This window comes from Podarcis melisellensis (genome assembly GCF_964234715.1).
Source record: "Podarcis melisellensis genome assembly, chromosome: 15".
Classification (NCBI taxonomy): Eukaryota; Metazoa; Chordata; class Lepidosauria; order Squamata; family Lacertidae; genus Podarcis; species Podarcis melisellensis.
In genome coordinates, this window is record NC_138532.1 from 44,388,720 (window position 1) to 44,414,894 (window position 26,175).

General features: G+C 56.7%; 1 protein-coding gene across 3 annotated transcripts in view; it reads right to left on the reverse strand.

Annotated features, from left to right (window-relative positions):
* Positions 1-1,353: 1,353 nt before the first annotated feature.
* SMG6 (SMG6 nonsense mediated mRNA decay factor) overlaps positions 1,354-26,175 on the reverse strand; it is an 88,193-nt gene continuing 63,371 nt past the window's right edge. For all 3 annotated transcript variants that reach the window (XM_081889579.1, XM_081889578.1, XM_081889577.1), the window contains exons 14-19: positions 15,888-16,064; positions 13,640-13,786; positions 8,127-8,280; positions 4,451-4,662; positions 3,470-3,551; positions 1,354-2,730 (exon numbers count right to left, since the gene is read on the reverse strand). In XM_081889579.1, coding sequence (XP_081745705.1) covers positions 2,600-2,730; positions 3,470-3,551; positions 4,451-4,662; positions 8,127-8,280; positions 13,640-13,786; positions 15,888-16,064 — 903 coding nt within the window. In that variant the 3' untranslated portion in view covers positions 1,354-2,599. The remainder of the gene's footprint in view (positions 2,731-3,469; positions 3,552-4,450; positions 4,663-8,126; positions 8,281-13,639; positions 13,787-15,887; positions 16,065-26,175) is intronic.

Genomic DNA, 26,175 nt, shown 5'->3' on the forward strand with positions numbered 1-26,175 from the left:
GTGTATGCTTGATTGCGGTGTTGCAGACTGGACTTTTGGGAGACTCAAATCTGCCCCCCCAAGAGCTCTAGGCAGCCCTTGACAAGCCGGTTATGGTCCGCCATACCACTTGGGGAGGGGTAAAAGCAGCAATAGTGACAACTTGGGGGTGGTAGTGGAGACAGCAACTTGTGGGTGACTTGCGGCCAGATTTAGTGTCTGTGCTGAGGAGGACCAGTTTAAAACAGGCCTTACTGGGTGCCTGACCCATCCAACATCATGAACATGGAACCATCAAGCCAAGTTACAGGGAACCAGGGAGAGGGCCTTCTCGGTAGTGGCACCCGCCCTGTGGAATGCCCTCCCACCAGATGTCAAAGAGAACAACAACTACCAAACTTTTAGAAGACATCTGAAGGCAGCCCTGTTTAGGGAAGCTTTTAATGTTTAATAGGTTGTTGTATTTTAGTGTTATGTTAGAAGCTGCCCAGAGTGGCTGGGGAAACCCAGCCAGATGGGTGGGGTATAAATTATTATTATTATTATTATTATTATTATTATTATTATTATTATGGCCTGCTGGATCAGGCCAAAGGGCGCCCACCTTGGGGCCCACGATGGGAAACCTGCAAGCAGGACTCAGACACAAGAGCCCTCCCCTCCATGAATTTCTCTCATTTTCTTTGGAGCTGTTATCACACCATTTATTGGCCTCCTGTATTTTTGTTTATTTTTAAAAACGTGAAATGACTGTGGAAAACTAGTGTTAAACTGGCTCAGTGCAATCTTGCCCCACCCAAATATGATCTATGGCTGGGCCAGGATGAGGCCAACTGAGCTGTGGGTGCCCCCCCCCAATGTCCTGAGCCCTGGTGGTCGGCGGTCAGGAATATGGGAGCTGGAAGGCCAGCAACCTTGGGAGGGCACCACGTTGGAGACTCTGGCCATACACCTCCGCTCCCCCCCCCCCGATTCCTCAAAACCTGACCCACTTCTCCAGCCATGGTCCTGGCCAAATTCTAACCCCACTGAATTCTGATGGTGTTTCCTGCTTGGCAGGAGGTTGGACTCGATGGCCCTTGTGGTCTCTTCCAACTCTATGATTCTATGAATTCAGGGGCACTTACTTCTGGGTAGCGAGATTCCTGCCTTGCAGGGGGTTCTTCTAGATGGGGTCCCTTCCAACTCCACAATTCTATGACACAAACCATTACGGGCATAATGGGTGTCCTGGAAAGAGATGGGTCGTTTAGCTACCACTCTGCCCAAATCAGTGCCATTTATATCCCTCCTCAGAAACCCCATTCCAGGCTGATGGTTCCCCAGACCGCCTTCTCCACCCGACCCCACAAAACGAGGCAGCACAGAACAGCGTTTCCCTACTAAAATTTTTATTAAGAAAACAAAGGAACATTTTTTTTTTACTTTGTCTGTCACAAGCCCCCCATCAAACCCAGGCAGGCCAAAAAGCGGAACAAAAGGGGTGGGGGAAGAGACACACCTGCCTGTAGGAGGGCCGCCCCTCCCCATATCCATGGGGCTGGGTCCACGCCTGTTTGGCGAGCAGGTGGGGCTGAAGATCTTGAGTGCAGAAGACCCCAAAGGTGGAGGCGGGAGAGGTGATTCCCCCTCTCCAGACCAAGAAAGGCAGAATTGTGCCCCCAAACCATCTGGCGTGACCCCCTCCAGAAGCAAAGGGTTTTATCAAAAAAGCATCCTTCGAATGCAGAACAAGTCCATTTCCATGGCTGGCTCTTTTGGTTTTCTGTTTTTGTTCCCAATCCTGCCCCACCTGCCCCACCTGCCACTGACCCAAAGGGCCTGGGGATGGCCAACAATGCAACTGACCGGGCCAGTTAAGGCTCCCCCCCCATTTAAATACAAGCTCCCAAGGGGACAATTCTTCTTTTTCACGGCAGCCGTTCTCTGTGTGAGCTCCAACTGCCCTCAGAGCTCCTTCACAGGGGAACCTGCTTGCCTGTTCTCTCCACCCCCCAGCCCTGACACCCCACTCTCCAAACCCTGCAGCTTAAAGGTCTGATCCCAATGCCCAGGCCTCCCTCTGCAACCCACACCGCTGGACCAGGAGTGTGTGTGTGTCTGGGGATGATGAAAATGGATGGGTGCAAGCTCAAGAAATCTGTGACGCAGGTGTCAGGGTGGCAAAAGGGAAGGACGAGGGTCCAGGAGGGGGCTGGAAGAGAGAGGATGTCAATGTGGGGGGGGCAGCAGGGAGTGGATCGGGGCTCACACACTTCCACACAAAGGATCCCCCCCTCGCCCTGCCTGGCCAAGTAAAAGTAATATGGGGGTGCCCGCTTGAGACCTCTCTGGCTGTCCTATCCTCCCCCCTCGGCGGGGGAACACGACACGCACCTATTCCGCCCCCCCGGTGGCCTGTGCGGACGCAACACTTCCCTCTCTCTCACACCCACAGCACGGCCATTCCGGGCGGGTTGGAGACACGTTTATTGTTCATTGGTGGGTGTCAGCCGGGAACGGTGGTGGGGGCAGCAGTGGCTTGGCACAAGGGCCCCCCTCCGCCTCAAGGCTGCCCCCTGCTGGTGGCACAGAGCGGCACAGCTTCCTGGGGACGGCGCCCCCCTGCAGGCTGCCTGGCTCAGCCCTCCTGCGCCCATCGCAGGAAGGTGGGGATGTCCCGGACAGGGACGTTGCGGGTCAGCGCCTTCACCCGCAGGTTGCGGTCGTCCGTCAGCAGCACCACCTCGCGCAGCAGCCGGATTGGGTCATCTGCAGTGGGGCGAGAGGAGGCGGGAGTCAAGAGCGGCTCAGAAGAGGGCGGGTGCCTGCGTCCGTAACAATAACCATCCCCTTGCTGCGCTCAGGGCCAGGCCACTGTTAGAAACCAGAGGCTGTCACGTTTGTCAGGCCTCATCCGCCATAATCCCCTGATCGCCTGGACTGCACCCCAGGCGAGGCATAAACACTCCGGGAACGCCTCCCTCCGTCAAGATGACAAGTTAAGCTGAGGAGGATTTGGCCCAAGGAAGATGGAAACCGGGGCCTTGGTGGTGGGTGGGGTGGGGGAGATGGCCTGTGCGCCTCCCTGCCAGGAGAGCTGGTTGGGGGGGTGGAGGAGGAGGAGAGGCCCCCAGGCGATGCAGGAGGGCAGGGCAGGAGGCGGCCCGGCACTTTCCGGTGGGCCGGAGGAAGGGGTGTGCCCGCGTGTTCCCTGCCGTGGCTTTCATACTCTGAAAGGTACTCCAGGTGAGATGGCCAATTTTTGCTTTCTTTGCGTCGGGCGACGGAGTGAATATTTGCCCGTTCTTGCTTGGGAATGAAACGGTCCTACAATCCTAAGGATGTTTACTAGGGAGTAAGCCCCGCCCCTGATAATACAGGAGGCCTTACTGCAGAGTAAACATGGTGAGTGTTGGGGACGACTGCAAGGAGGGTCTCCTCCCTGGCACGGCAGACCCCCCCGCCCGCCCAGGAAGGGCATCTTAGTGCCCCCCCCCCCGAAACATACCTTTGTTGGCCGGCATGAAGTCCTTGGCCTTGTCGTTGCAGTAGTGGAGGCAGCAGGAGAGGATCAGGTCGTCGTTGTTTCCCTGAGGAGGAAGGAGCAGCAGCAGCGGGAGAGGAGTGAGTCCAGGGAAAAGGAATAGCTCAGCTTGCCCTCTCTCAGCCCCAGGGGGTGTTTTGAAAATAGAGACTGCCTATTTGCATCCTCTTGCTGTTATGGGTGCAGGTGGGAGTTTTGTGTGTGTGTCTATATTCCTGCACTGCAGGGGGTTGGACTAGATGACCTGTGGGGGTCCCTTGCAACTCTACAATTCTATGGGATGAATCTGATGGCTGGCGTAATGTATTCACGTTCATGTTTCTATCTGTGTTCTAAGAAGTTGCTTGGAGATCTTTGGCTAATGAGCCAAATATGAGCCCGACAAGTCTAAATATTGGGAATTAAGAAAATAATAATAATAATAATAATAATAATAATAAAAAATGTTGCATCCAATTAGGTTCTACTCAGTGCACAGCCATTGAAATTAGTGGATCCAAGTTAGGTATGTTCTTTCATTTCAGTGGGTCTACAGTGAGCAGGCCAAATGTTGGATACGCTAAAGAGCTCTCTGTCAGAGGAAATGTAGAGGTCACAGAAGCCGTTGTCACCAGGCAGAGACCCCTCGGGGAAACCCCAAGCCAGGAATATGAAGGTGATGCCCACCCCTGGCATGTAGGCATGCCGCAGGTAGACTGCCCTTCGAAGTGGAGGATCCCATCGAGCCATTGCGGCTCAAGGCAGATGATAAGGACCCCCCTTTGGAAAAGCGAAGGATGCTCAGCGCCTTCCCAGGCAGAGATGGGGCTGATGTCCTCTGGGGTCTCAACCCTGAACCTTCTGCACACCAAGCAGCAGTCCTGCTAAGCCCCTCAAAGGCTGTAAAGCTTGAACCCAGGACCTCCCTGTTGCCCCACCGGAAAGTGGGAGCCCCCTTCCTGGCACCTGTTGCCTGGAGATGTCCTCGCTGCGGAAGGAGATGGACTCCAGCTCGTTGCCGCGGCTGGTGAGGGCTCGCATGTAGCTGTCCCGCTTCTCAAAGCGGGCCTCCAGGAACTCCACTGCCTTGCGGGCCCGCTCCTGCAGCAGCCGCGCGTAGCCGCCCCCGCGGTGCTCCGACTCGGGGCCCTTGGCCAGCCCGTCCAGCTCGTTGATGACTGGCAGGGAGGAGGGAGAGAGAAGAATGTGAGAGGAGCCTGGGGGATTGTGCCAATGGCGCTTTGAGTCCAGGAATCAGGATAGACTGCCTCTGGGCCTGGGGGCTCCATAAGAAGCAGAGTCTCCTTGGCCAACCAAGTCCAGCCTCCTGATCTCACAGGGGGCGAGGAGGTGCCCATTATGGGAAACCTTCAAGCAGGACCCAAACGCAACAGCGCCACCCTCCCCTCCTGCCCTTCCCAGCATCCGCCACTGCTGCCTGACTGTGGGGGCAGAGTACGGCCACCCTGGCTAGTAGCCATTGGCTGCCTGCTCCTGCTCCATGTATTTGACCCACCCTCTGTTAAAGCCTTCCAAGCTGGCATTGGCGGTATGATTCCTGGGTGGGACGTTTCTGCCCCCACCCCAGGCCTTGGGAGACCCCTGCGCCTGAGGCTGGCCGTTCCTCTGGGCTTGGGGGCAGCAGGTTCTGACTCTGGCTATGAGCGGAGAGAGAGAGGAACCAGAGGAGGGAGGGGCAGCGCTGGTCTGTCTTGCCTGGCTAGAAGCAGCCAACACAGCTCCTCTCCCTGCCTCAGAGGGAGCCAGGCAGAAGCTGCCAGAGGTCCCTGGGAACGGCTTTTTCTTTCTTGGCAGCAGGCTGGGTGACAAATATGTCTGGGAGCCCCAGGAGAGCCCGAGGGGGACTGATGGCACCCCCAGCAGACATATGCGAGGCCACGAGCACCAGGGAAGTTCCGGAGCCAATGTGGAACCTAGGAACCTAGAGTGAAGTAGCGTCATGCTGTCTGCACTGACTGGCAGCAGCGCTCTAGCATTTCCAGCAGCATCTCTACCCACCCTACCTGGAGATGCCACTGGGACCTTCTGCATGAACCCCCTTCCGCTAAAATTGAAATAAGAGTCCAGCTCTTACGGTTCTGAATAAAGGGGCTGATTTTAAACAGGAGCATAGGAGCCAGACTTTGGGCCCACCTGGCTTTGTCCCACCTGGCTTTGTGCTGCCTGCACTGGCTGGCAGCAGCTCTCCGGGGTTTTGAAAGAGGGGCTTTTCCCAGCTCCCTTGGCAGATGGATGGCACTGGGGGACTGAGCCTGAGGCCTTCTGCGGTGCCGTAATCTACTGCAATTCCTGCCCTGGAGGGGGGGCCAGGCTAGATGAGCCTTGAGGGTCCCTTCCGCTCTCCAGTTCTAGGATTCTACGGGGCTACGGCCCTTCCCGTGTTGGCAGGCACCTCTTCCCAGGCACCCAGCCCCACCGGCTCCCTGAGACGGTTAATCTGGCTGCTCTTTTTGGCTTTCCTCGCCAAGAGCTGAGATCAAGTGGGAAGTATGCATTCCTTAGAGAGGCTGGGGGGTTGGATGTGCAGAGGGAGAGACAGAGGGGGAATGTGGGGTGAGGCCTCTCCCCGTCGCTATGAGCCCCCCTGGCTTTTCCAGCGCTGGTGGCACTTCTGGCCCTTCCTGGGACATCCGGCCTGGTCCAGTCCCCATCTGGGCCAAGGCCTGCTCTCCCGCCTCCCCCCACCGCCGCTGCTTTGCTCTGGGGAAGATGGCCTGGGAGGGGGAGAGAAGAGCCAGCGCAGGGAACATCAAACAGGAGGAGAGCGGCTGGTACTCCGGGCCGAAATCCGCCGCTCGCAGCCGCTTCCAAGCAAAACAGCCTTCAAAGAGGAAGCTTGTTTGCGCTCCTGCCCAAGCTGCCTGGCTGCTTCTCCCCACGCGGGTCGGGTTCAAGGAGTCGGGCGCAAGAGGGGGAGCTTTAACCCCTTCCCTGCTCCAGAAGAAGTGCCTTCTGGTTATTGCAGGGAGTAACTCAGGAGGGCAGGTCTGGGGCTTCAGTCTGGGACTTGGTTAGAGCATCAGGCCAGGGCCTGGGTTCAAATCCCCCACTCGGCCACCAAGAAGAGTTTGGATTTGATATCCCGCTTTATCACTACCCGAAGGAGTCTCAAAGCGGCTAACATTCTCCTTTCCCTTCCTCCCCCACAACAAACACTCTGTGAGGTGAGTGGGGCTGAGAGACTTCAGAGAAGTGTGACTGGCCCAAGGTCACCCAGCAGCCGCATGTGGAGGAGCAGGGAAGCGAACCCAATTCGCCAGATTACGAGTCTACCGCTCTTAACCACTACACCACACTGGCTCTCTCTTCTCTCAGCCTAACCTACCTCGCAGGGTTGTGGTGGGGATTTACAGGAGGAGGAGAACCGTTCACACACCACAGTGAGCTCCTTGGAGGAAAAGGTCGGATATAAATGCAGGAAGTAAACGTTCTTCTCCTCCTCCCAGGTCTCTGGCTGATTGAACAGCCTATATGGCCTTTAAAACTGTGTGTTTGGGTGGTGTTATTGCTTGTTGTTATGTCATGTATTTTTGTGTTTTTACACTGTAAACTGTCCTGGCGGTGTTCCCAGGGGAGCTGGGCTGCCGTCTGAGCTGGGGAAGCACACCTCGCTTTACCTCCAGGAGCACAAGGTGTTGAGAGAGGGGTGGGAGGGTGATGCTACACTGACTGGCAGCAGTGGCATTTTGGGGTTTCAGTCTCTGCCCGCCGCCCCTGCAGACACCACAGGGGATGGGACCCGGGACCTTCTGCCTGAATGCAGGATGCCCTCCCCCCCAAGCTGCTTTGGTCCTTCCGTGAGGGAGGGGGACGTGAGTGCCCAGCGCCTCCACCCTCCTGCCGGCCCAGCCAGACCACCCAGCAGCAGCAGCCGCCGCCTGTTATCTGCCAGGGCCGAGTGTTTACCAATAACAGGAACCAGCTTTGCTGAGTCGCCGGACTGCAGCTTTATAAGGAGAAAAGGGAGAGCCAGGGCCTGGCGGCTGGGACAAGCGCCCTGGCTCAAGACCTCCCCCCCCCAGTACAGAAGTGCTGGCTGCCCTCACGGGTCAGACCCCCACCTCTCTCACCCCAGAGGGCCTCTGTGAAGGCCATATGCAGGACGCCAGGGCCCTAGGACCTCATCTCCCTGCCTGCTTCTGCCTCCCTGTGCCTCGGAGGTAGACTGCCCCTGAGTGTGGAGGCTCCACTGATACCTGCTGCTTTGCCTGGAGCCCTTGGAGGTGGCAGCTCAAAACAGGGCAGTCCATTGGGAGGAGAGGAGAGGAGAGAGCCTCTCCTGGAATGGATGGGCCTCTGGCAAGGAGTTCCAGCGGTCAATGACGCACTGCCTGAAGAAGAGGCTGTATGCCTCTGAGGGAACATGCACAGGAGGTCCCCAAACCCACTGCCTTAGTTGGACGGAGGGAATATAAATCAAATCAATATACCCAAGCGTTTCCTTTGGGTCCCAAAGGATGCAGAGAACAGGTGGGGCTAAGCAAGCCCTTTTTGTGGGCCAGGGGATGTTTGCAGCCTTTATTTGTAAGGTGGGGGAGGGACGTGGCTGCTCCCCGCTTGGAGACAGCGCACCGGGTCCATCTCTGCGTCCCAAAGCGCACAAATGCAAGCACGCACTCACCAATCAGGGGCACCACAAGGATGAACTGCCGGCAGTCCAGGAGCTTGACTAGGCTGCCCAGATGGTCAATGAAGCCGTTGGTGTCTGGCACCAGGAAGACGGGGCGGATCTCCAGCTCCATCTGCCGCACTTGGGCCTGGTCCTTCAGCACCGCCTAGCACAAAAAGATCCCTGCCTTTGAGCCGAGGGGGATTCTCCCAGCATGCACCAGGGGGGTCCTCCCTCCCCAAATTCTGCACAGCCTGAAGCGTGATGGAAACCAAGCAGCTTGGTGATGAACCCTTTCCCTCCCACGCAGACCTGCCTGGGCCTTTCAGATCAGCCTCAGAGATGTCAAAGTAGAATTGGAAGGGACCCCAGGGGTCATCTAGTCCACCCCCTGCAGGAATCACAACTAAGCTCGCCCCAGGGCCATCGCCTCAAGCTCTCAGGTGAGCGAGGGGCCTTTTCAGTGGAGCCCCCTCCCAGAAGAGACATTTGTATGTGTGTGTGGGTTGTCATTTATGTTTTGACAGGTTTTTCATACTGGCTTCTCTGCTTGAGGGGGCTCTTTTCAGTTTTGTTGATTATTATGGTTTATTCAGTGTATTAGTCATTAGTCTATTAGTCTCCACCTCCATCGTTCTGCCTGGACACTGAGGTCCAGCTCTGAGGGCCTTCTGTCGGTTCCCTCCCTGCGAGAAGTGAGGTTACAGGGAACCAGGCAGAGGGCCTTCTTGGTGGTGGCACCTGCACTGTGAAACACCCTCCCACCAGATGTCAAGGAAATAAAGAAGTATCTGACTTTTAGAAGGCATCTGAAGGCAGCCCTGTTTAGGGAAGTTTTTAATGTCTGATGTTTTATTGTATTTTTAATATTTTGTTGGAAGCTGCCCAGAGAGGCTGGGGAAACCCAGCCAGATGGGTGAGGTATAAATAAATAAAATAATATAAAAGAGTCTCAAGCTTCTGTGATGCACTTCTAAGAGGTGACCTGACTGAAGTTTATGAAATGATGCCTGGCCTGGAGAAAGCGGATAAAGGAAAGTTTCCCTCCCTCTCTCCTACACTAGAACTGCTGGGCGTGTGGAGTGTCGAGAGATTCAGGGCACATACAAGAAAGTCCTTTTCATGCAGGAGAGAGCGATGGCCACCAACTGAGATGGCTTTAGAAGAGCATTTGACAAATTCACAGAGGAGGAGGAGGGGGCTACAGAGGGTGGCTAGCCACAAGGGCTGTGCTCTCTTGCCACAGTCGGAGCCTGAATCCCAGCTGCTGGAAATCGCAGGAGGGGAGAGTTGTGCTCAGGCCTTGCTTGCTGGGGCATCTGACTGGCCACTGTGAGACCAGGAGGCTAGACTAGATGGGCGGCTGGCCTGATGCAGCAGGCCCTGCTCAGGTTCTTCTGCTTTTTATTTTTATGTTCCGGGAGCTGAGGAGGCAGCACTTGTGAACCCACCCACCCTGAACTGCTCCTCCAGCCCTGTCCGCATTTAGCTTTGCAGGAACGGCACAGCGAGGAATGTGAAAATACTGCCACGACGTCACGCATGTTCCCGGTGGGAGGAGCTGCTCCTGCCGTGCCCCTGACATGCGCATCCGGTGCCCAGGAGGTGCCGCCCTCCCTCCCCAGGCTCCTTGGCCCAGACTCCCGGGCTCCTGGCAAGGCTGAGCGAGGCCTGTGCCGGCCGTCACGTCCCATCCTGCCCCCCTGGGCTGGCCAGGGAGAGGACGACAGGATGCGCATGGTGGTGGTGCTGGGGAGGGTGCCAAGTCCCCCCTCCCCTGCGTTCAAGGAGCCGGAGGGGAACTCGCCTCAGCAGGGTTCAGAGGCCAGGAGGAGGTTTGTTTGTGTTTGACAGGGGCTGGCCGAGGGGGTACGGGGGGGGGGGAGCGGCGACATCCGGCTGGGCCAGAGAGAGGGGCGTCTGCAACAGGGGTGGAAAAGGCTGTGGAACAGCGGACAGGTGGCTGCAGGGGCACCCAGAGGCAGCCGGGTGCCCCCTCCGTTAGAACCCGTCCCCAAAAGGCTTCCTTGAGAAGAATGGCAACTGAGGGCGTGCAAAAGTTGGAGAAGAGGGAAAACAGTTTCCTGGGGAAGACTGTCCCTGAGCGCGTGCAAAGTTGCAGGCGTCGCTGGGGAAGAGAGGGAAGGGGCGCAGAGGAGGCCCAAACTTCCATGTCACGGGAGAGGCTTGGCAACTGGCGAGCGGCAGGTTCCGCCGCCCTGTCGGACGCCCCGTGGCGCTTGTTTGTCGTCACTGCGCCCGCCCTGGAGCCGCCTGGGTGGTGGTTGCCCTTCCGCCGCTGGCAGGTGCCTGGCTGTCCGTCCGCGTGCGCACGTGCTGGACGACACGGAGGAGGGCTAAATATAGGCAGAGCGTCTCCCCGCAGCCCACCCGCCCCGCCCGCCTGCAGCTGGACTTGGCGAGGGGGGCGGGAGCGCGGCTATTCTGGGCAGCCCCCCTGGGGAGAGCTGCTGCCCTGCTCCGCAGTGCCCAGAGGAAGAGCTTGTTATGGTTCAGGTGGGAATGTTTCAGCTGGGCAGGAAATGCCTCCACTCCAGGCAGACAAAGGACCGGGCAGAGGGGTGGGGGGCAGAAAGAGTGCAAAGCGCTCCTTCTGTTGGCTAAATGACACCCCCCCCCGCCCAGTCTGAGACAGGTTTGGATGGCCAAGATTCTGCCTCAGAACGCATGAGAGAGACTCACATGGTACCTCTGAACTTATGGGGAGTTGAGTGTCCTCCCAGGGCACAAGAATATCAAAACAGCCTGGATTAGAGCGGGGGGGGGGGGGATACTAGTCCAAAATCCTGTTCTCAGAGTAGCCAAGCAGATGCCCCAACGCGAAGCCCATAAGCAAGCAGGACCCGAGTCCAAGATCAGCTGCTCTCCCCATTTAAAGGTAAAGGTTAAAGGGACCCCTGACCATTAGGTTCAGTCGTGACCGACTCTGGGGTTGCGCCGCTCATCTTGCTTTACTGGCCGAGGGAGCCAGCATGACTAAGCTGCTTCTGGCAAACCAGAGCAGTGCACGGAAACACCGTTTACCTTCCTGCCGGAGCGGTACCTATTTGTCTACTTGCACTTTGACGTGCTTTCAAACTGCTAGGTGGGCAGGAGCAGGGAACGAACAACGGGAGCTCACCCCGGTGCGGGGATTCGAACCGCCGACCTTCTGATCGGCAAGCCCTAGGCTCTGTGGTTTAACCCACAGTGCCACCCGCGTCCCAAATGCTCTCCCCATTTACGAATCCCAAAAACTATTATCCAAAAGCATTTACTGCCTCCGACAGTTGCCTGGATTTGGGGCCAAACTCTGGCCCTTTTGGCCTGGCTACAAGCCCTGCTGCTGCTGCTGCCTCTCCTTCCGTGGCCTTCGCTGACCTGGCAGTGGATGCTGTCTCCCCCCCCCCCCCCGCCCCGCTTGCTGTGCCGCTCTCATTTGGGTATTGAGGAGAAACCTCCGTGGAATTTCTGCTTCCTCCTGCTTCCTCCTGTGGAGACAAAGCGGAGCCACTGGAGTCAGGAGCCATCGGCAGCCCTCTCCTCCGGCCCGAATCTCTCCAGCCCTCTTTTAAAGCCATCCAGGTTGGGGGCCATCCTGCAGGAAGGAGTTCCACAATTTTAACTAGGCACTGCGTGGCTTGCCACCTTGGGTGCCCTCCTTGGCTTGCCTGTGCCAGGTCCTGCTGCCCATCTCTTGCTGCTTTTGGAGTGGCCCAGGATGGCAGAGCCACCCACCCAGAGGACGCCCGGCTCCCTGCCGGCTCTCCTTGCAGCCTCGGCTCCAGCCAAGAGAGCTTCACGCTCTCTCTCCCCTGTGCCTCATGTGCTGGGTCGCTCTGGCTTGCCAGAACGCAGGGCCCTTTCTTCCTCTCCTCTCCTCCTGGCAGGCAGGCAGGCAGGCAGAGCGGCTGGCTGGCTGCAGCCTCAGCCATTGGGCCACGGTGGGCCTGGAGAGCAGAGAAAGAGAGAGCACAAGAGAGAGCGCTGGTGGTTCTGGGCCCGCAGCCAACAGCCGGCGGGTACACATGTGCGCTGCTCTCCCAGTAGGGCCTTCAGCGGCCCTGTTTTACAACCACCTCGGCACAGACTCCAGAGTTCACGCATATGGCTAGACAGATGTGTTTGGCTGGCGTTCAAGGCTGGGAAATGAAGAGTTATGGAAGTGAAGAGGGCCCTGGGCACTGCAAGGAGAGAGAATTTGGGGCGGGGGGGGGGGGAGAGAGAGGAGAGAGAGAAAGAGAAGGGAGGAGGAATTTCCCTTGGCTGTAGGGAGCCAGTCAGCCAGCCAGCCTGCAGGCTCCAGAGGCAAGCTAGCCAACGCCCTAGGGCGCTCTCTCTCTCTCTCTCTCTCTCTCTCTCTCTCTCTCTCTCTCTCTCTCTCTCTCCCCCCCCCCCCCCTGCAGTTGGCACAGTGGTGCTTCGAACTGCCATTTATTTCATTCTATTAATCAATGAATGAATTAAATTTGCCCACCACCCTTCATCTGTAGAGGTCGGTTTACAGCAGAATCAACAGGAGTACAAATGGGTGGGATGTCGTGGTGAGCTCTGCTGCGGTTTGGGGGATGTGGGACTCAGGCGCAGCAAAGCCTTCCAGTTCAGCTCCTGTCCCGCGTGAGATTTACGATGCAGAGGCGGTTAGGGACTTTAGGATTGCCACCTTGGTCCTGGAGGCTGCTGCCCCCGACTCGCCCAATGATTCGCCTGGCCCAGCAAGGGGGGAGGGTGTGCCGCCCTGATGGTTCTTGGGATTGCGCTCCCAAAAGCTTCCCGGAGATGTGCGGTTGGCATCACCACTGAGGCTAATCTACCCATTTGTCTAATTCTCTTTTAAAGCCATCCAGGTTGGTGGAGTCAGTTCCACAATTTAACTTTGCATTGTGTGAAGGAGGAGTTTTCCCCCCGTGTCCTGAATCTCCCAACATTCAGCTTCTCTGGATGCTCACGAGATGTAGCGTTAGGAGAAAGGAAGGAAAGCTTATTTCTAGCCGCACCTCGCGTATTTTATGTTTTTTGTTCACAGCTTATTTTTGCTGTACGTTTGTTAAACTCATCTGTTGGGTTTTTTTAAAAAAAGAATTCCACTTATATGTTGCATGAAATGTGTGATATGCCACCTTGGAACATTTTCAATGAAAGGCTGTTAGGAAATATTTAAAGCCAGGGGCAGGGAACCTTTTGTTCAGGCCTTAGGGCCACATTCCCTTCCAGGGGCCCCATGTGCAGGGCCAGAGGCAAGGTCAAATTATGCACATTTAATTTAGGCTGGCTTCTGCAGACACTCAGACACCTCCCAAAACCACGTGAAGTATTAAGCAGAGCTAGAAAGGGGCTTGGGAGATTTCCAAGGGCCGGGCGCTGAGGCTTGGAGGGCCGTATTTGGGGCTTGAAGCTTTCTACCTCTGCTATACGTAAATGGATACATGCATGCAAGCTGAGATTCCTGTGCTGCAGGGGTTGGACTAGATGCCTCTGGGGACCCCTTCCAGTTTTACAATTCGACCACGCGCCCCAATGCAAACCTGGATCTTGTCTTGCCGGCGCTGCTGTTCGGCCACCTTCCTGGTCAGCGCTTGCTTCTTGGCCCGCAGCTCCCTGATGTCCAGCTCTCCGCCGCTGCCGTCGGCCTCCGAGTCGTCCTCAAAAGCCTCGATCCGGACATCGTCCTCCTTGTCACCAGCCAGGAGGAGGGGAGGAAGAAGAAAAGAAAGGGCGGTTGGGAAGGACAATTGCAACAAAGGAAAGCTAGCAAGCTATACGCAGCGCTTTTGGTCCCCCCTCCCTGTTCCGTCTTCCCACCATGAACACTGGGAATTGCACGGTTGATCTCGCTGCAGGAGGATGGGAGCCCCTTTAAGGAACTACAATTCCCAGGGATCCTTGGGAGCAGACGCTGCACCGTGGCTCACCCCTTCGCCTCCTCACTGCAAGAAACTCCTCCTGCTGCTACTGCTGGGAAAGGGGTGGAGAGGACTAAGGGCGGGGAGACGTTCCCCATCACAGAACTGCAGAGTTGGAAGGGACCCTGAGGGTCATCTAGCAATCGCAGCTGAAGGATTCCTGACAGACTCCACCACCTCCCAGCCCCTGGGCTCCTGCACAGGCACCACAAGATATTCTGCTCCAAAGCCCTTTTGAAAAAGGGGAAAGGAAGCAGCAGCAGCAGCCCATTGGAGGTCCTTGTCTCCTCGGCCCAAGGCTGGGCCAAAGCCTCAGACTCCAAAGTCTCTCCTCCTCTATTCTGCACAAGAACCTCAGAAGAGCCAGATGGATCAGGCCAGATGGATCCAGCCTGCTGTCCCCACAGGGGCCAACCAGATGCCCATTACGGGAAACCCACAAGCAGGATCTGAGCACAAGAGCCTTCTCCCCTCCTGCAGTTCCCAGCAACTGGGATTCAGAAGTATTGCTGCCTCTGACCGCGGAGGCAGAGCCAAGCCCCTGGGCTAGTAGCCACTGACAGCCCTCTCCTCCTCTGTGAATGTGTCTGATCCTCTTTTTAAACCTATCCATGTTGGTGGCCATCTCTGCCTCCAGTGGGAGGGAGTTCCATAGTTCAACTCAGCACTGTGTGAAGGACTCTCTTTTATCCATCCTCAATTTCCCAATGTTCAGCTTCAACACATATCCTTGAGTTCTCACATTATGAGCGACTTTTCTTTATCTGCTTTCTCTATGCCATGCATGACTTTTATAAACTTCTATTGTGTTGCCTCTCACTCGCCTTTCCTCAAAGCTGCAACCTTCCTTCACGGGGGAGTCTCTCAATTCCCTCAATTATTTGGGCTGCCCTTTTCTGATCTTTCTCCCTGCTCTAAAATATCCTCTTTCAGGTGAGGTGACCAGAACGGTCCTCCTCTGCGGATTTTATCTGTAAGCCGCCTTGCGTCCCGGTCAGGGAAAAAGGAGGGGTGTAAATAAACAAATCTGTCCCATCCTCTTTTAAAGCCATCTAGGCTGGTGGCTGCTTCCTGTGGGAGCGAGTTCCGCAGTTTAACTCTGTGGAGAACGAAGGAGGACTTTCTTCTGCCTCCCACCCGCTTCCCGTTCTCTGACCTCCTGCGAGATCCTCCTCAAGGCAAGCGCAGCCTTGCAGAGCAGCTGGCAGGGATGCTGAACGAACACCAAGCGCTCACACACTCTCACACACGGACGGCCTGCAGAGAACCCCGGGCTACAGGAACAAGCCGGGGCAGAAAAACAAGAGGAGAAATTCCTTAATCACATCAGGATGTGTGTGTGTGAAAGAGAGAGCGCGAGAGGCAAAGGGAGGGCAGGGAAGAGGAGGGGGGGGGGGAGAGAAGAGCCAGCACCAAGCCCCTCTCTTCCTGTACGTGGGCTGCTGTTCGGCGCTGCTTCTCACCCCCCCCTCCACCGTCCCAATAAACTCGATCCTGAGCCTGAACCCTCACCCTGCTCTGCCTCCCACCCCCCAACCCTTTCCTGCTGGGCCTGAGCTGCACATTATTAAAGCTGTGCCCCCCACCCTGAAAGGAATCGTTATTTGGAAAGCGCATCTGGAACTCATCGCTGTTGCCAGAGAGAGAGACAGAGAGAGACAGAGAAATAAAGGCTGCTGGCAGGAAGGGGCACATATGAGTGCAGCGGCAGCAGCAGCAGGACCCCCCTCCAAATGCTGGTCTTCCTCCTCCTCCTCCTGGCCAGCTATAAATAGCGGGGAGCGCAGCCAGCCCAGGCCCCGCTGGGGCAATTGCTCCTGCTGCTGCCTGCGCTGATCTCTCTCTCTCCCCCCCCCCCGCCCTCCGGTACCTGATCTTCCAGTTGTTTTCCCTCTTGGCTGGCTGCTTCCTTTCCCATGGCGTCTGGGACGGGGGCCACTGACACATACTTTCCACCCTTGAATGCCAGCAATGGCTCTTCTTGGCCACAGAGGGCTTCCAGGAAATACTTCAGCACAGTGACCCGTTTGCAGTCCGCCGCAATGACCTACGGAGGAGCCAGGATGAGAGAGATGGAGGGGGTGGGGACACACAACAAGATACAGAGGTCAGAGGGCATTGTCTGGGCAGGGGGGATGGGACAGGGCGCAGGCACGTAGCAGAGCCAGAGGGAGACCCGGGTTTGAGTCCTGCTGGCAACACGGCAGCAACCAACCTCTCCGACACTAAACAGGCTGCTGGGCCGTTGGCCAGGAGAGGAGAGGGCATCTGTGGCTAGGGAGAGAAGCAGTGGGGCATAGTGGTTAGTGTGCTGAGCGAAGGCCTGGGATCAATTCCTGCTCAGCCAGGAAGCTCACCAGCCGACTTCGCCCTGGTCACTTGTCTCTCAGGCTCACACTCTACAGGGTTGTTGTGGAGATTGAAGGAAGAGAGGGAGAAGGTGCACACCATTAACATGATCTGAGAGACTTCTCTGCATGATCTGAGAGACTTCTCTGCTGCGACTACTCACGACAGCAAACATGCTTCCGAGCTGGACTCAGCTCTGGGACCTTCCCTTTTATGCATCTATATTTAAACCATCGTATCTCTCTTTATCAATTTCTATATCAATCTCTAAACCTGGCAAACCTTTGAAGCAGTTGAAACAATAAAAGAGTTCAATACAATAACAGGTGGGAATGTAGATACAGAAAAGGGGGGCGTTTTAGGGTGCTCCAGCATGAGGGCCTGTTCCAGCCACATGTTGGATCCGCCCAGGGAAGAGGCTTTCCAGGTTTGGCAGGGCAAGCTGCCAAGGTGCCCCACTCCTGCAACCCGTAGGAGAGCCTCTGATGGGCACCAGGTTGGCCAAGGCTGGCCAAAACTGTGCCACCCTTTTCCTCCTTGTGGGTTTCCCTTTGGGCATCTAGGTGGCCACTGTGAGGAAAGGATGAGGGGCCAGATGGGCCACTGGCCTGATCCAGGAGGCTCTTGGACCAGACCAGTACCCTGCTTTCCACAGTGGCCAAGAAGACACCCAAAGCAGGGTTCAAAAGGGACGCCCCTTTCCTGCTGCAGCTGCCCAGTGAATGGTGCTCAAGAGGGTAGACCAGGTGCCAGCAACCTTTTTCAGCCCTGGGCCGGTCCACCGTCCCTCAGACCATGTGGGGGGCCGGACTATTTTTTTTTGGGGGGGGATGAACGAATTCCTGTGCCCCACATATAACCCAGAGATGCATTTTAAATAAAAGGACACATTCTACTCATGTAAAAACACGCTGATTCCAGGACTGTCCACAGGCCGGATTGAGAAGGCAACTGGACCACATCCAGCCCACGGGCCTTAGGTTGCCTACCTCTGGGGTAGACTGTGCCTGGATGTGGAAGCTCCATGTGCCCATCAAGATCAGCAGCCCCTGCCGGCCCTCTCCTCCTCCTCCTCGGATATGTCCAATCCTCCCAAAGCCTCTTACGCCAGCAGCCATCACTGCCCCATGTTCCAAGCCAGTGACGCACCCGGGTGAAGAAATCCTTCCTTCTCTCGCCAGCCTGGGAGGGCTGTGATCCTTGACAGGCTCGGCTCTGATGGACAGGGCTTCCGAGAGAGAGAGAGCCTGTAGGGCGGTCGAGCCAACATCCCTCATTGCTGAGGGAAGTGAGAGGAGGAAACTTGGGCTGGGGAGGGAGAGAAGGGAGGGCAGGCATCCCAGCATTGCTGGTGCAGACTCCTGCTCCTCCATGCCCATTTCAAAGGCACAAAAAAGCAGGGTGGTGTTTTTCTTTTTTTGGGGGGGGATGCCCTCCTTCCTGCTGCCCTCCTTCACTTCAGGGAATAATAATAATAAATAATAAATTTTATTTATATCCCGCCCTCCCCAGCCGAAGCCGGGCTCAGGGCGGCTAACAACAATAAAAAAAAAATTGGTGCTTCTGCTGTGGCCAGGTCCCCCAGAAGGGATTTCAAGGTGAACATGTAGACCCACCCACCCACCATGGCAAGTGCCCATGCCGGCTGACTGCAATGCCTGCCAGACAAAGGAGTCACAGAACTGTAAAACTGAAAGTACCCCCAAAGGTCATCCAGTCCAACCCCCTGCCATATAGGAGTCACAGGAGCCCCAAGAGTCTGAGAAAAAATGAGATGGGAAGCTGCAGGATGGAAGATGGCTGCCGGACAGCTGTTCCCCTGTGTCCTCAGCTCCTCCCATCTTGTCCCATTCTGCGCTGTATCCTTCACTGAGCTACAGACCTTTCCGTGAAAGTAAAGGAAGATTCTAGTCCTCGTGGCTCTCAATAAAAGGCTGAACAGGAACCTAGGAAGTGGCCTTTATACCCAGTCAAACAATGGTTCATTTAACACAATAGTGTCTACACTGACTGGCAGCAGCTCTCCAGGGTTTCAGGCAGGAGTCTCTCCCAGTCTAGGAAATAAAACAACTATTTGACTTTTAGAAGGACGCTGAAGGCAGTCCTGTACAGGGAGGTTTTAAATGTTTGATGTTTTATTGTGTTTTTAATATTTTGTTGGGAGCTGCCCAGAGTGGTTGGGACAACCTAGTCAGATGGGTGGTATATGAACAATAAAGTTATTATTATTATGACCTGGAGATGCCTTTGGGGTTGAACCTGGAACCTGCTGCCTGCAAGACAGAAGCTGTACGGCCCTCCCCTGCCTGCAGAGAAGACGGTGAGCCCTTTGGGCACAAATGTCCTTGACCGTGAGACCGGAGGCCTGGCCTGCGAGAGGGGATGCCTGCTGGCCAGGAGAAGGATCAAGGGGGAAGAAGCGTGCCCCACAAGCAGCACCAGCAGAGAGGCCCCCAGCACTCTCTAGGCCAAGAGGGAGGGGGTGAGGGGCGCTGGCCTAGCCCAGGTGGCTCCCTGTGGAGGCTGACTCAGAGCTGCCTGGGCTGGGTGGGGAAAGCAGCTCTGCTCTGCCCGGGAGAGAGGAAGTGCTTGCACTTCCCCGCCCCCTCGAGCTGCCAGCTTCCTCTCTGCCGCAGGGTAATCGGAGTCCCTGGCGCATGGGCCATCAGCTGCCTCACCCGCCGTGACCTCCCTGGCCTGACATTGCCCCCCACCCGGCAGGAAGCAGGGAACAGGCTGCAATGGGGAGCAGGGAGGAGCTGCTCCCCCTCCCCAACAAGTGTGGGTCTACCGGTGGGGGCAGAGAGCAAGCAAGAGGGGGTGTCTGTGGGACGCAGCTGAGGCAGGGAGGCCTCAGATGTGCCCACAACTGGCCAGCAACCCACCTGGCCCGCCTTAAAGGGTTGGGGTACGGGAGCACCCTCTGAGCATCCAAGTCTGGGCACGGGCCTTGCGTGAAGGAGATGCCAGCGTCAATCCCAACGGCACCTGCCAGCAGGGGAAAAACCCCACTCTGTCTGAAAAGCCGCCCTGTGAAAGGGAGCCTAGAAACAGCTCAGAGGGAACCGTGTGGGGTGCTCAGGATGGAACTGGTGCTGCCAGGGTCCTCTGAGAGTCCACTCCCCTTCTGGATCACTCTGGGTTTGGGGCAGGGACTGCAGCCCACCAATTCTGGCGCTGGCCCTTTGTGGCTCTGGCTTCTCCCCCTCCGTCCTTGCGAGCTGAAGCCCAGCTCCTAAAGTTTCGATCCTGCGACTGGAAATGTTTCCCCTGCCCCACCCAGCGGACCTGACAGGAGACGGGTCTGGATGGGGGACAGAGGGCGGAGTGCTGACCTGGAGATGCTGGCAGACCTGAGCCCTGGCTCGCCTGGCCTACCTTGTGGTGCGGCTGTGAGGGTGCGAAGACGATAATGCACTCTTTGGCACCAGGTGTGTCATAAATCCCGCGACCGGGTTTGTGGGACGTACGAACATGAGAAGAGGCTGCTGGATCAGGCCAGTGGGGGCCCCTCTAGTGTAGCCCAGGTGCCTCTTGTGGGATTAACCTCCGTTCAAGGGTTTCTCTGGGTCCAGGGAAGCGTTGGGGTGTTGCTGCAGAGAGAAGGCGGTGCTGGGAGAATCTGTGCATGGGGGAAAGAGGTGGCAGGATCCGGCCAAGACTTGGGGCTTTGTGCCACACACCCCAGAGGCACAAACTTCCCCTGCAGCTCACGTTCCTTGGACCACCTCGAAAGGAGGCTTGATTTACTGATCGCCTCCCCTCTGTTAATTCCTGACACCTTTTGGCTGGCTTCACAGTTTGTCTGAAGCGCTTGGGAGTGAGAGAGCAGCACAGGGTTGACACCAGCCTTGACTGGGAAAGGTCAGCCTCGCCAGGCCCCTTGGCAGCAAAGCTTGGCAGCTGCAGCACAGGACCCGGTGGGGGCAGGAGATGAGGTGGGGCTCAGGAGAAGGCCCAAAAGCTCTCCTGGCAAGGAGCTGGTGAAAGTGGCTGCCAGAGCCTCCCTTCCTCCTTTGCTGGCAGAGGCTCCTCCGGAGCACTTAACAGGTGATTAAAACATCAGGACAGGAGAGACCCTGAGCCAAGCGCTCCACTTGGCCACATTTGCACACCAGGGGAAACTGGAGGCAGCCCCATCTCTTTGCTCCCCTGACCCTGCAGCTGCCCCTGTGGTTTCCAAAGTGGGTGGTGTCACCCCTTGGGGGCAGTGCAGTTTCCTGGCAAGGGGGCAGCAGAGGGGCACTGGAGGTGCAAAGGACTGTCGGACTGGGAAAGCTGGTTTCACTGCATCAATTTCACCCGTTTTGTTGAATTAAGTTAAATAGTTCCAACCGGATTTTGAATAAATGTGCAACCAATTGTTCCTGTTATGAATTTCATTGTGTTCGGGAAGACCACTATGCTGCATAATGCTTTTTATAGGGTAGGGGGCTCTGGGGAGAAGTTTGTGGAAACAAGGGCGTGGGGGCCTGAAAAAGTTTGGGAACCACTGAGCAACGGGCCTATTTGCCGCCCACTCCTGGCTGGAGGTCTGGCCCCTGAGGTCATGGCAGGCATCGGGGCTCTGCGTCAGGAGTAGCGCAGGGGCTGGCAACCTGGCCACCCTGAGCTGCAGGGCTGGGCTGAATCCCACCTGCAGGAGGAGCACCAGGCAGCTGCTCTGTCCCTGGGGGAGGAGAACGTGGGTGCAAGCCTGGCAAAAGAGGTGGGCAGGATGATCTGGGAAGCAGGAGAGCGGCCTCATCCCCACTGGCGCTCTGGCTCGCCCACTTCCAGGGCAAGTCCCTGCCAGAGAGGGCACCAGAAGGTGCAGGCTCAGCAGAAGGGGTGGAGGCGTGGCATTTGGGGCAGCGTTCTGCTGAGCTACCAACAAGTCATCAAAATGCTGTTCTGCAAAAAAAAGGCTGAATCCTCTGCAACCGTTTTCGAGTCACGCAAACAAAGCAGCGCTTGCACAATATGCAATGGTGGGGGAAGGCCAAAGAGCCACTGCAGGCAAGCACAGGCTCCCCAGCCCAGCCACAAAAGCCTCGCTGTTTTCCACGACTGTGGTGGCTGCTGCCCACATGCTGTCAAACCTCCTTGGCAGACTCAAACAAACCCAAGCTTCTAATTCTGCTGCTGCCAAAACCTGAAACAGATGCAGAATCCTGCAGTGGCAGGAAGTGCTTGCGGCAGCCATGGAGCAGCACCCACCTAAGAAGAAAGAGCCTGCTGGATCAGGCCAGTGGCCCATCTAGTCCAGCATTCTGTTCTCGCAGGGGCCGACCACATGCCTGGGAGAAACCTGCAAGCAGGATTTGAACACAGAAGCCTTCTCCCCTCCTGCCTGCTGTTTTCAGCAACTGGCATTCAGAAGCATCGCTGCCTCTGGCTGTGCAGAGCTGAGCCCTGGGGGCTACTAGCCTCCTCCAGGAATGTGTCTACTCCTCTCTGAAAGCCATTCAAGTTGGTGGCCATCTTTGCCTCCTGAGGGAGCGAGTTCCGCAGTTTAACTGTGTGCTGCGTGAAGAAGGACTTTCTTCTATCTGTCCCAAATCTTGCAACTATGGACAACCTCGGCAGAACAGGAGGAGTCAAGGGTGACCTGGGGAGGCTTTACAAGGGCAGAGAGAGAGAGAGAGAGAGAGAGACTGAGACTGAGGGAGCTTTCACTTCCTGTCCGGACACCACAAAAGCGCCTCCCTGCTGCTTCAGCCTTGGGCGAGCGGCAGGTCTTAATCTGGGCACTTGCTCTGCCTCCCTCCTATGCACAGGCGCTGGGACGTGTCTTTTTCAAGGGCTGAACGCCTTCCGAAGGTGGCCGGGGCCTGTCCAGGGGCCTGGATCCATCCTTTCCGCGCCTGTCCTTCCTCCTCCCTGGTTCCTCCGGAGGAGGAGAGGGTCGGAGGGGAGGAAGCCCCCGTCCTTCCCCTCCCTCCCCTCCACGCCCTCAACATGATCTAGCTCTTGGCGGAACCGCTGGCCAGACATTACCAGTGCTGGTGGAGCAGGAGCGTTCCAAGGAGTTGCTGCAGGGACCCAGAGAGGAGGAGGCGGGGGCACCAGGAGGGTGGGGGGAGCAGGCCAGAGAAACGGGGAGAGGCTCAGCTCTGGGAGTTCAAGGCAGGGTTGATGGGCTCTCTGGCTGGCTCTCTGGCTCGAGAGGGACATCCCACATTTCAGGGAGCTGCGACTCCGCAATCCATCTCAAATCTGCAGAGAGCCCAGCTGGGCAGGCACCTCTCCACGTCCTCTTCCCCCCGCCCTGCACCTTCAACAACAAATCTCAAGCCTTGATCGGAGTTAGCTCAGCGTTTCCGAGCCTCTGACAGGAGATGGGAGGTGGGGATGGGCCACAGCTGGCCAGCTGCAAACCTGGGCGTAGTTTGTTCCGCTGCCCGTGGGCCAGGCAAGACCTCTCTCTTTCTCTCTCTCTCCAGATGAGGCTTCTCCTACCGGCTGCCTCCCCAGGCAGGTCCTCCTGCCAGCAAAGAGCAGGAAAGATTTTCCAGCCCATTGTCTTATCCGCCCCAAGATGCACATTTCTCCCCACTCACTGCTGCCAGCTGCATCTCTTCCCCAGGCACGGGCCGTCCTGGAAAGAGAGAGACTTGCCATGAAGGAGGACGGGGGGGGGGGGAATGTTCCGCAACCCTGCTTCTTCTCCATGTCACCCCACAACAGGGCACCCCAGATGAAGGGGTGGGGAGGCAGCAATGCTACCAAATGCCAACTGCTGGAAACTACAGGAGCGGAAAGGGCTCTGCCTGTGGGTTTTCCATTCAGGCATCTGGTTGGCCATTGTGAGAGCAGGATGTTGGACTAGGCAGGCCACTGGCAAGGTCCAGAGAGCGACCAGCGAACCAGGCTCAAGCCCCATCTTGGAGGGACTATTGTGGGGCAGATCTGTGGAGCCAGAAGGAGCCAAGCGTGCCACCCTGGCCCTGAGAGAAAGGTGCCCCCAAGCATCCCCGGCAGACGTCCTTTGAGGAGGGAACTGTGGCTCAGGTGTAAGGCACCCTCCTCTCCTCCCACCCCAATGGAGAGGGACTCTACCTCCATGTAGAAGGGTGTGAAAAGGGGAGCCTTTGCCAGGAGGAAAAAGAGGCGCTCACTCCTGGCTTGACAGCTCATTCACTACACCAGGGAGAACCACCACCAGCAGCAGCAGCAGCAGCAGTGCCATACAGCAAGTCCCTGCACGAAGCCCAGGGAAGAAAGTGGGGTGGGGGGCTGTAAGGGTGCTGAAAATAAATAACAGAACCATAGAGTTGGAAGGGATCCCCAAGGGCCATCTAGTCCAGCCCCCTGCCATCACAGCTAAAGATTCACAGAATTGGAAGGGGGTTCCTGCAGGGGTTGGGGCTGCTCTGGGTTGCTTCTCCCCCCCGGGAGAGAGAGACAGTTCCCCTGGATGTAGGAGGGAGCCTCCATCCCTCCCCAGGCCCAACCTGCAGATGCCACTGGAGGACTGAGCCTGGGATTTCCTTCTGCATGCCAAGCAGGAGTACTCTGCGGCACTTTCCTGCACCCTACACCCCAATTCACCTTGAATCTTGGGGGAGAGGCGTTATTCCTTTTCCAGAAGCCACCCATAGGAAGGGAGGAATTTGGAGGACAAACCGGGTCACAGTCCTGGGTGCTCTGGGTGGGCTCACGAGCGTTGCCACAAATGGCGTTGGGAGTTCCCCCTTTCTACACCTCATGTTAATAATATTCTGGAGAGGGAGGGAGGTCAGGTGTTGGTGCAGAGCCTGCGGGGTCAGGTCAATGGCCCACCTGGTCCAGCATCCTTTTCTCATGGATGGCAGCCAACCAGATGCCCCAAAGGGAAACTCACAAGCAGGATCTGAGCCCAAGAGGCGCACTCTCTCCTCCTGAGGTTTCCAGCCACTGGCACTCAGAAGCATGGCTGCCTCTGACTGGGCAGTCAGAGCAGAGCCGCCACAGCGAGTGAATATCAACAGCCCTCTCCTCCTCCATGAATATCTCCAATCCTCTTTAAAGCCATTCAGACTGGTGGCTATGACTGTTTCTTGTGGGAGGGAGTTCCACAGTTTGTCTGTGCTGCGTGAAGCAGTCCTTTATCTGACCGGAATTTGCTCAGAGGAAAGCTGAGGAGGTTTGGGCCCAGGGCCTGCAGTAAGCCCTGTCCTCCTCCTCCATGCTGACAGGGTTGTTCCCCCCAGCAAGAGGCCAGCCCTCATGGAGGTGCAGGCTTCTCCCTCTCTGCCGAGGGAAGCTCACACCTTCTGCCTGGAGGGCTGCCTCTCTCTCCCCCCAGTTGCCTCCCGGTGACCCTGCTCTTGACACCCCGACAACCAGGTGCAAATATTTCCCCACCAAGCCAGAGGCTCTGCTTTTCTCCCCTCGGGAGGCTCCTTGATGTAGATCCAAGGGAGGTGAGGACATCAAAGGGACTGTGCAGGTTCCCTCAAGAGAATCAGAGGGGGACTCACGCCAGCTTTCAAATGCAAATTTGCTCCAATTTCAGTACTTTTTTAAAAAAGCAAACCCCAAACCAGCACCACCACCAGCTTATAGATGCTGCTGGAGTCTAAAGGAAGCCAAGCTTGCCTGGAGGCACCTCTTTTGAGACAAAGCTGTGCAAACTCTCAGGAGGGGTCATCCGAATGGCGGGTGTTGGGCACCTTCGCCCACCCTATGCAGACCTCGTCCAACTTGCCTATTGCACAACAGAGCTTGCTGTCCCTGGATATATTGTCAATGCTGTAAGGGGGCGTATTATAAATGAATAGTGACAATTTATGTCCCCAGCCCAAGAGCATTCTCCCCTTCTGTGGCTTCCATAAGAAGAGCTTGCTGGTTCAGGCCCATTGAGTCTGGCATCCTGTTCTCAGAGGATTACGAGGACTAGGAACTTGCCTCTTAAAAACAGCCCAAGAGGAGCCTGCTGGGTCAAGCCAATGGCCCATCTTGTCCGGCATCCTGTTTTCACTGTGGACAACCAGATGCTCGTTATGGGAAACCTGCAAGCAGGATTGGAGCACAAGAGCAACTCTCTGCTCCTGTGGTTTCCAGCAACTGGTATTCAGAATGGTTCTGCCACCCTCAGAGATGTGGGGAACGCCAGCCTAGGAGAGGGGCTTTCTCTGCAGGACCCCCTAAAGTCTGGAAGTCTCTCTCTGCAGAGATCTACCTAACCATTGGTGGTTGGACCTTCTGAGGGACTCAACTCTATGGGTGCAATTTAGATGCTGCTCTAATCTATTTCGCTTGTTCTTTAATTGTAAGGGCTTCATAAACCTTTTGGTAATTGCATAATTATAGGGTTGAAACCTGCCCCGGGACCTTACAGTAAGAAATCCTATTAGCAAGTGCTGCTGTTGAAAAGCCACCTCAGGCGACTCTGCAACCCGGCGGCTGCAGGCAGGGACTCTGCAGCAGGGGCAGCCAATGGGACACCCTCCGGGACTACAACTCCCAACTCCATCCCTGCCCACTGGCCGTGCTGCCTGCCAGGGCTGGTTGCCCACTCTGGAGGCTGACAGTGCAGTCATGCAGTGCACACCCCACTCCAAGGCACCTCCAGAGGTCTTCTGTCCAGCAGTGCCAGCACAAAGGGAGGCTCCTTCCTGGTCCTGAGCAAGGACTGAGAGAGGGTGCAGAGGCCGGTGGTCGGGATGGGCAGAAGAGGGGAAGCTGAGACGTCCCAGCCACTGTCTGAAGTTGCCCAGGCCACTCTCTCTCTGGGCAGGAAGTTGGCCCTGCCTTGAGCCTCCAAAGAGGCCTGGCTTGCAAGCCCAAAAACCACCTGCTTCCTGATCCTTGTGCCCCCCTCCAAAAGCATAGGTGGGGTGCTC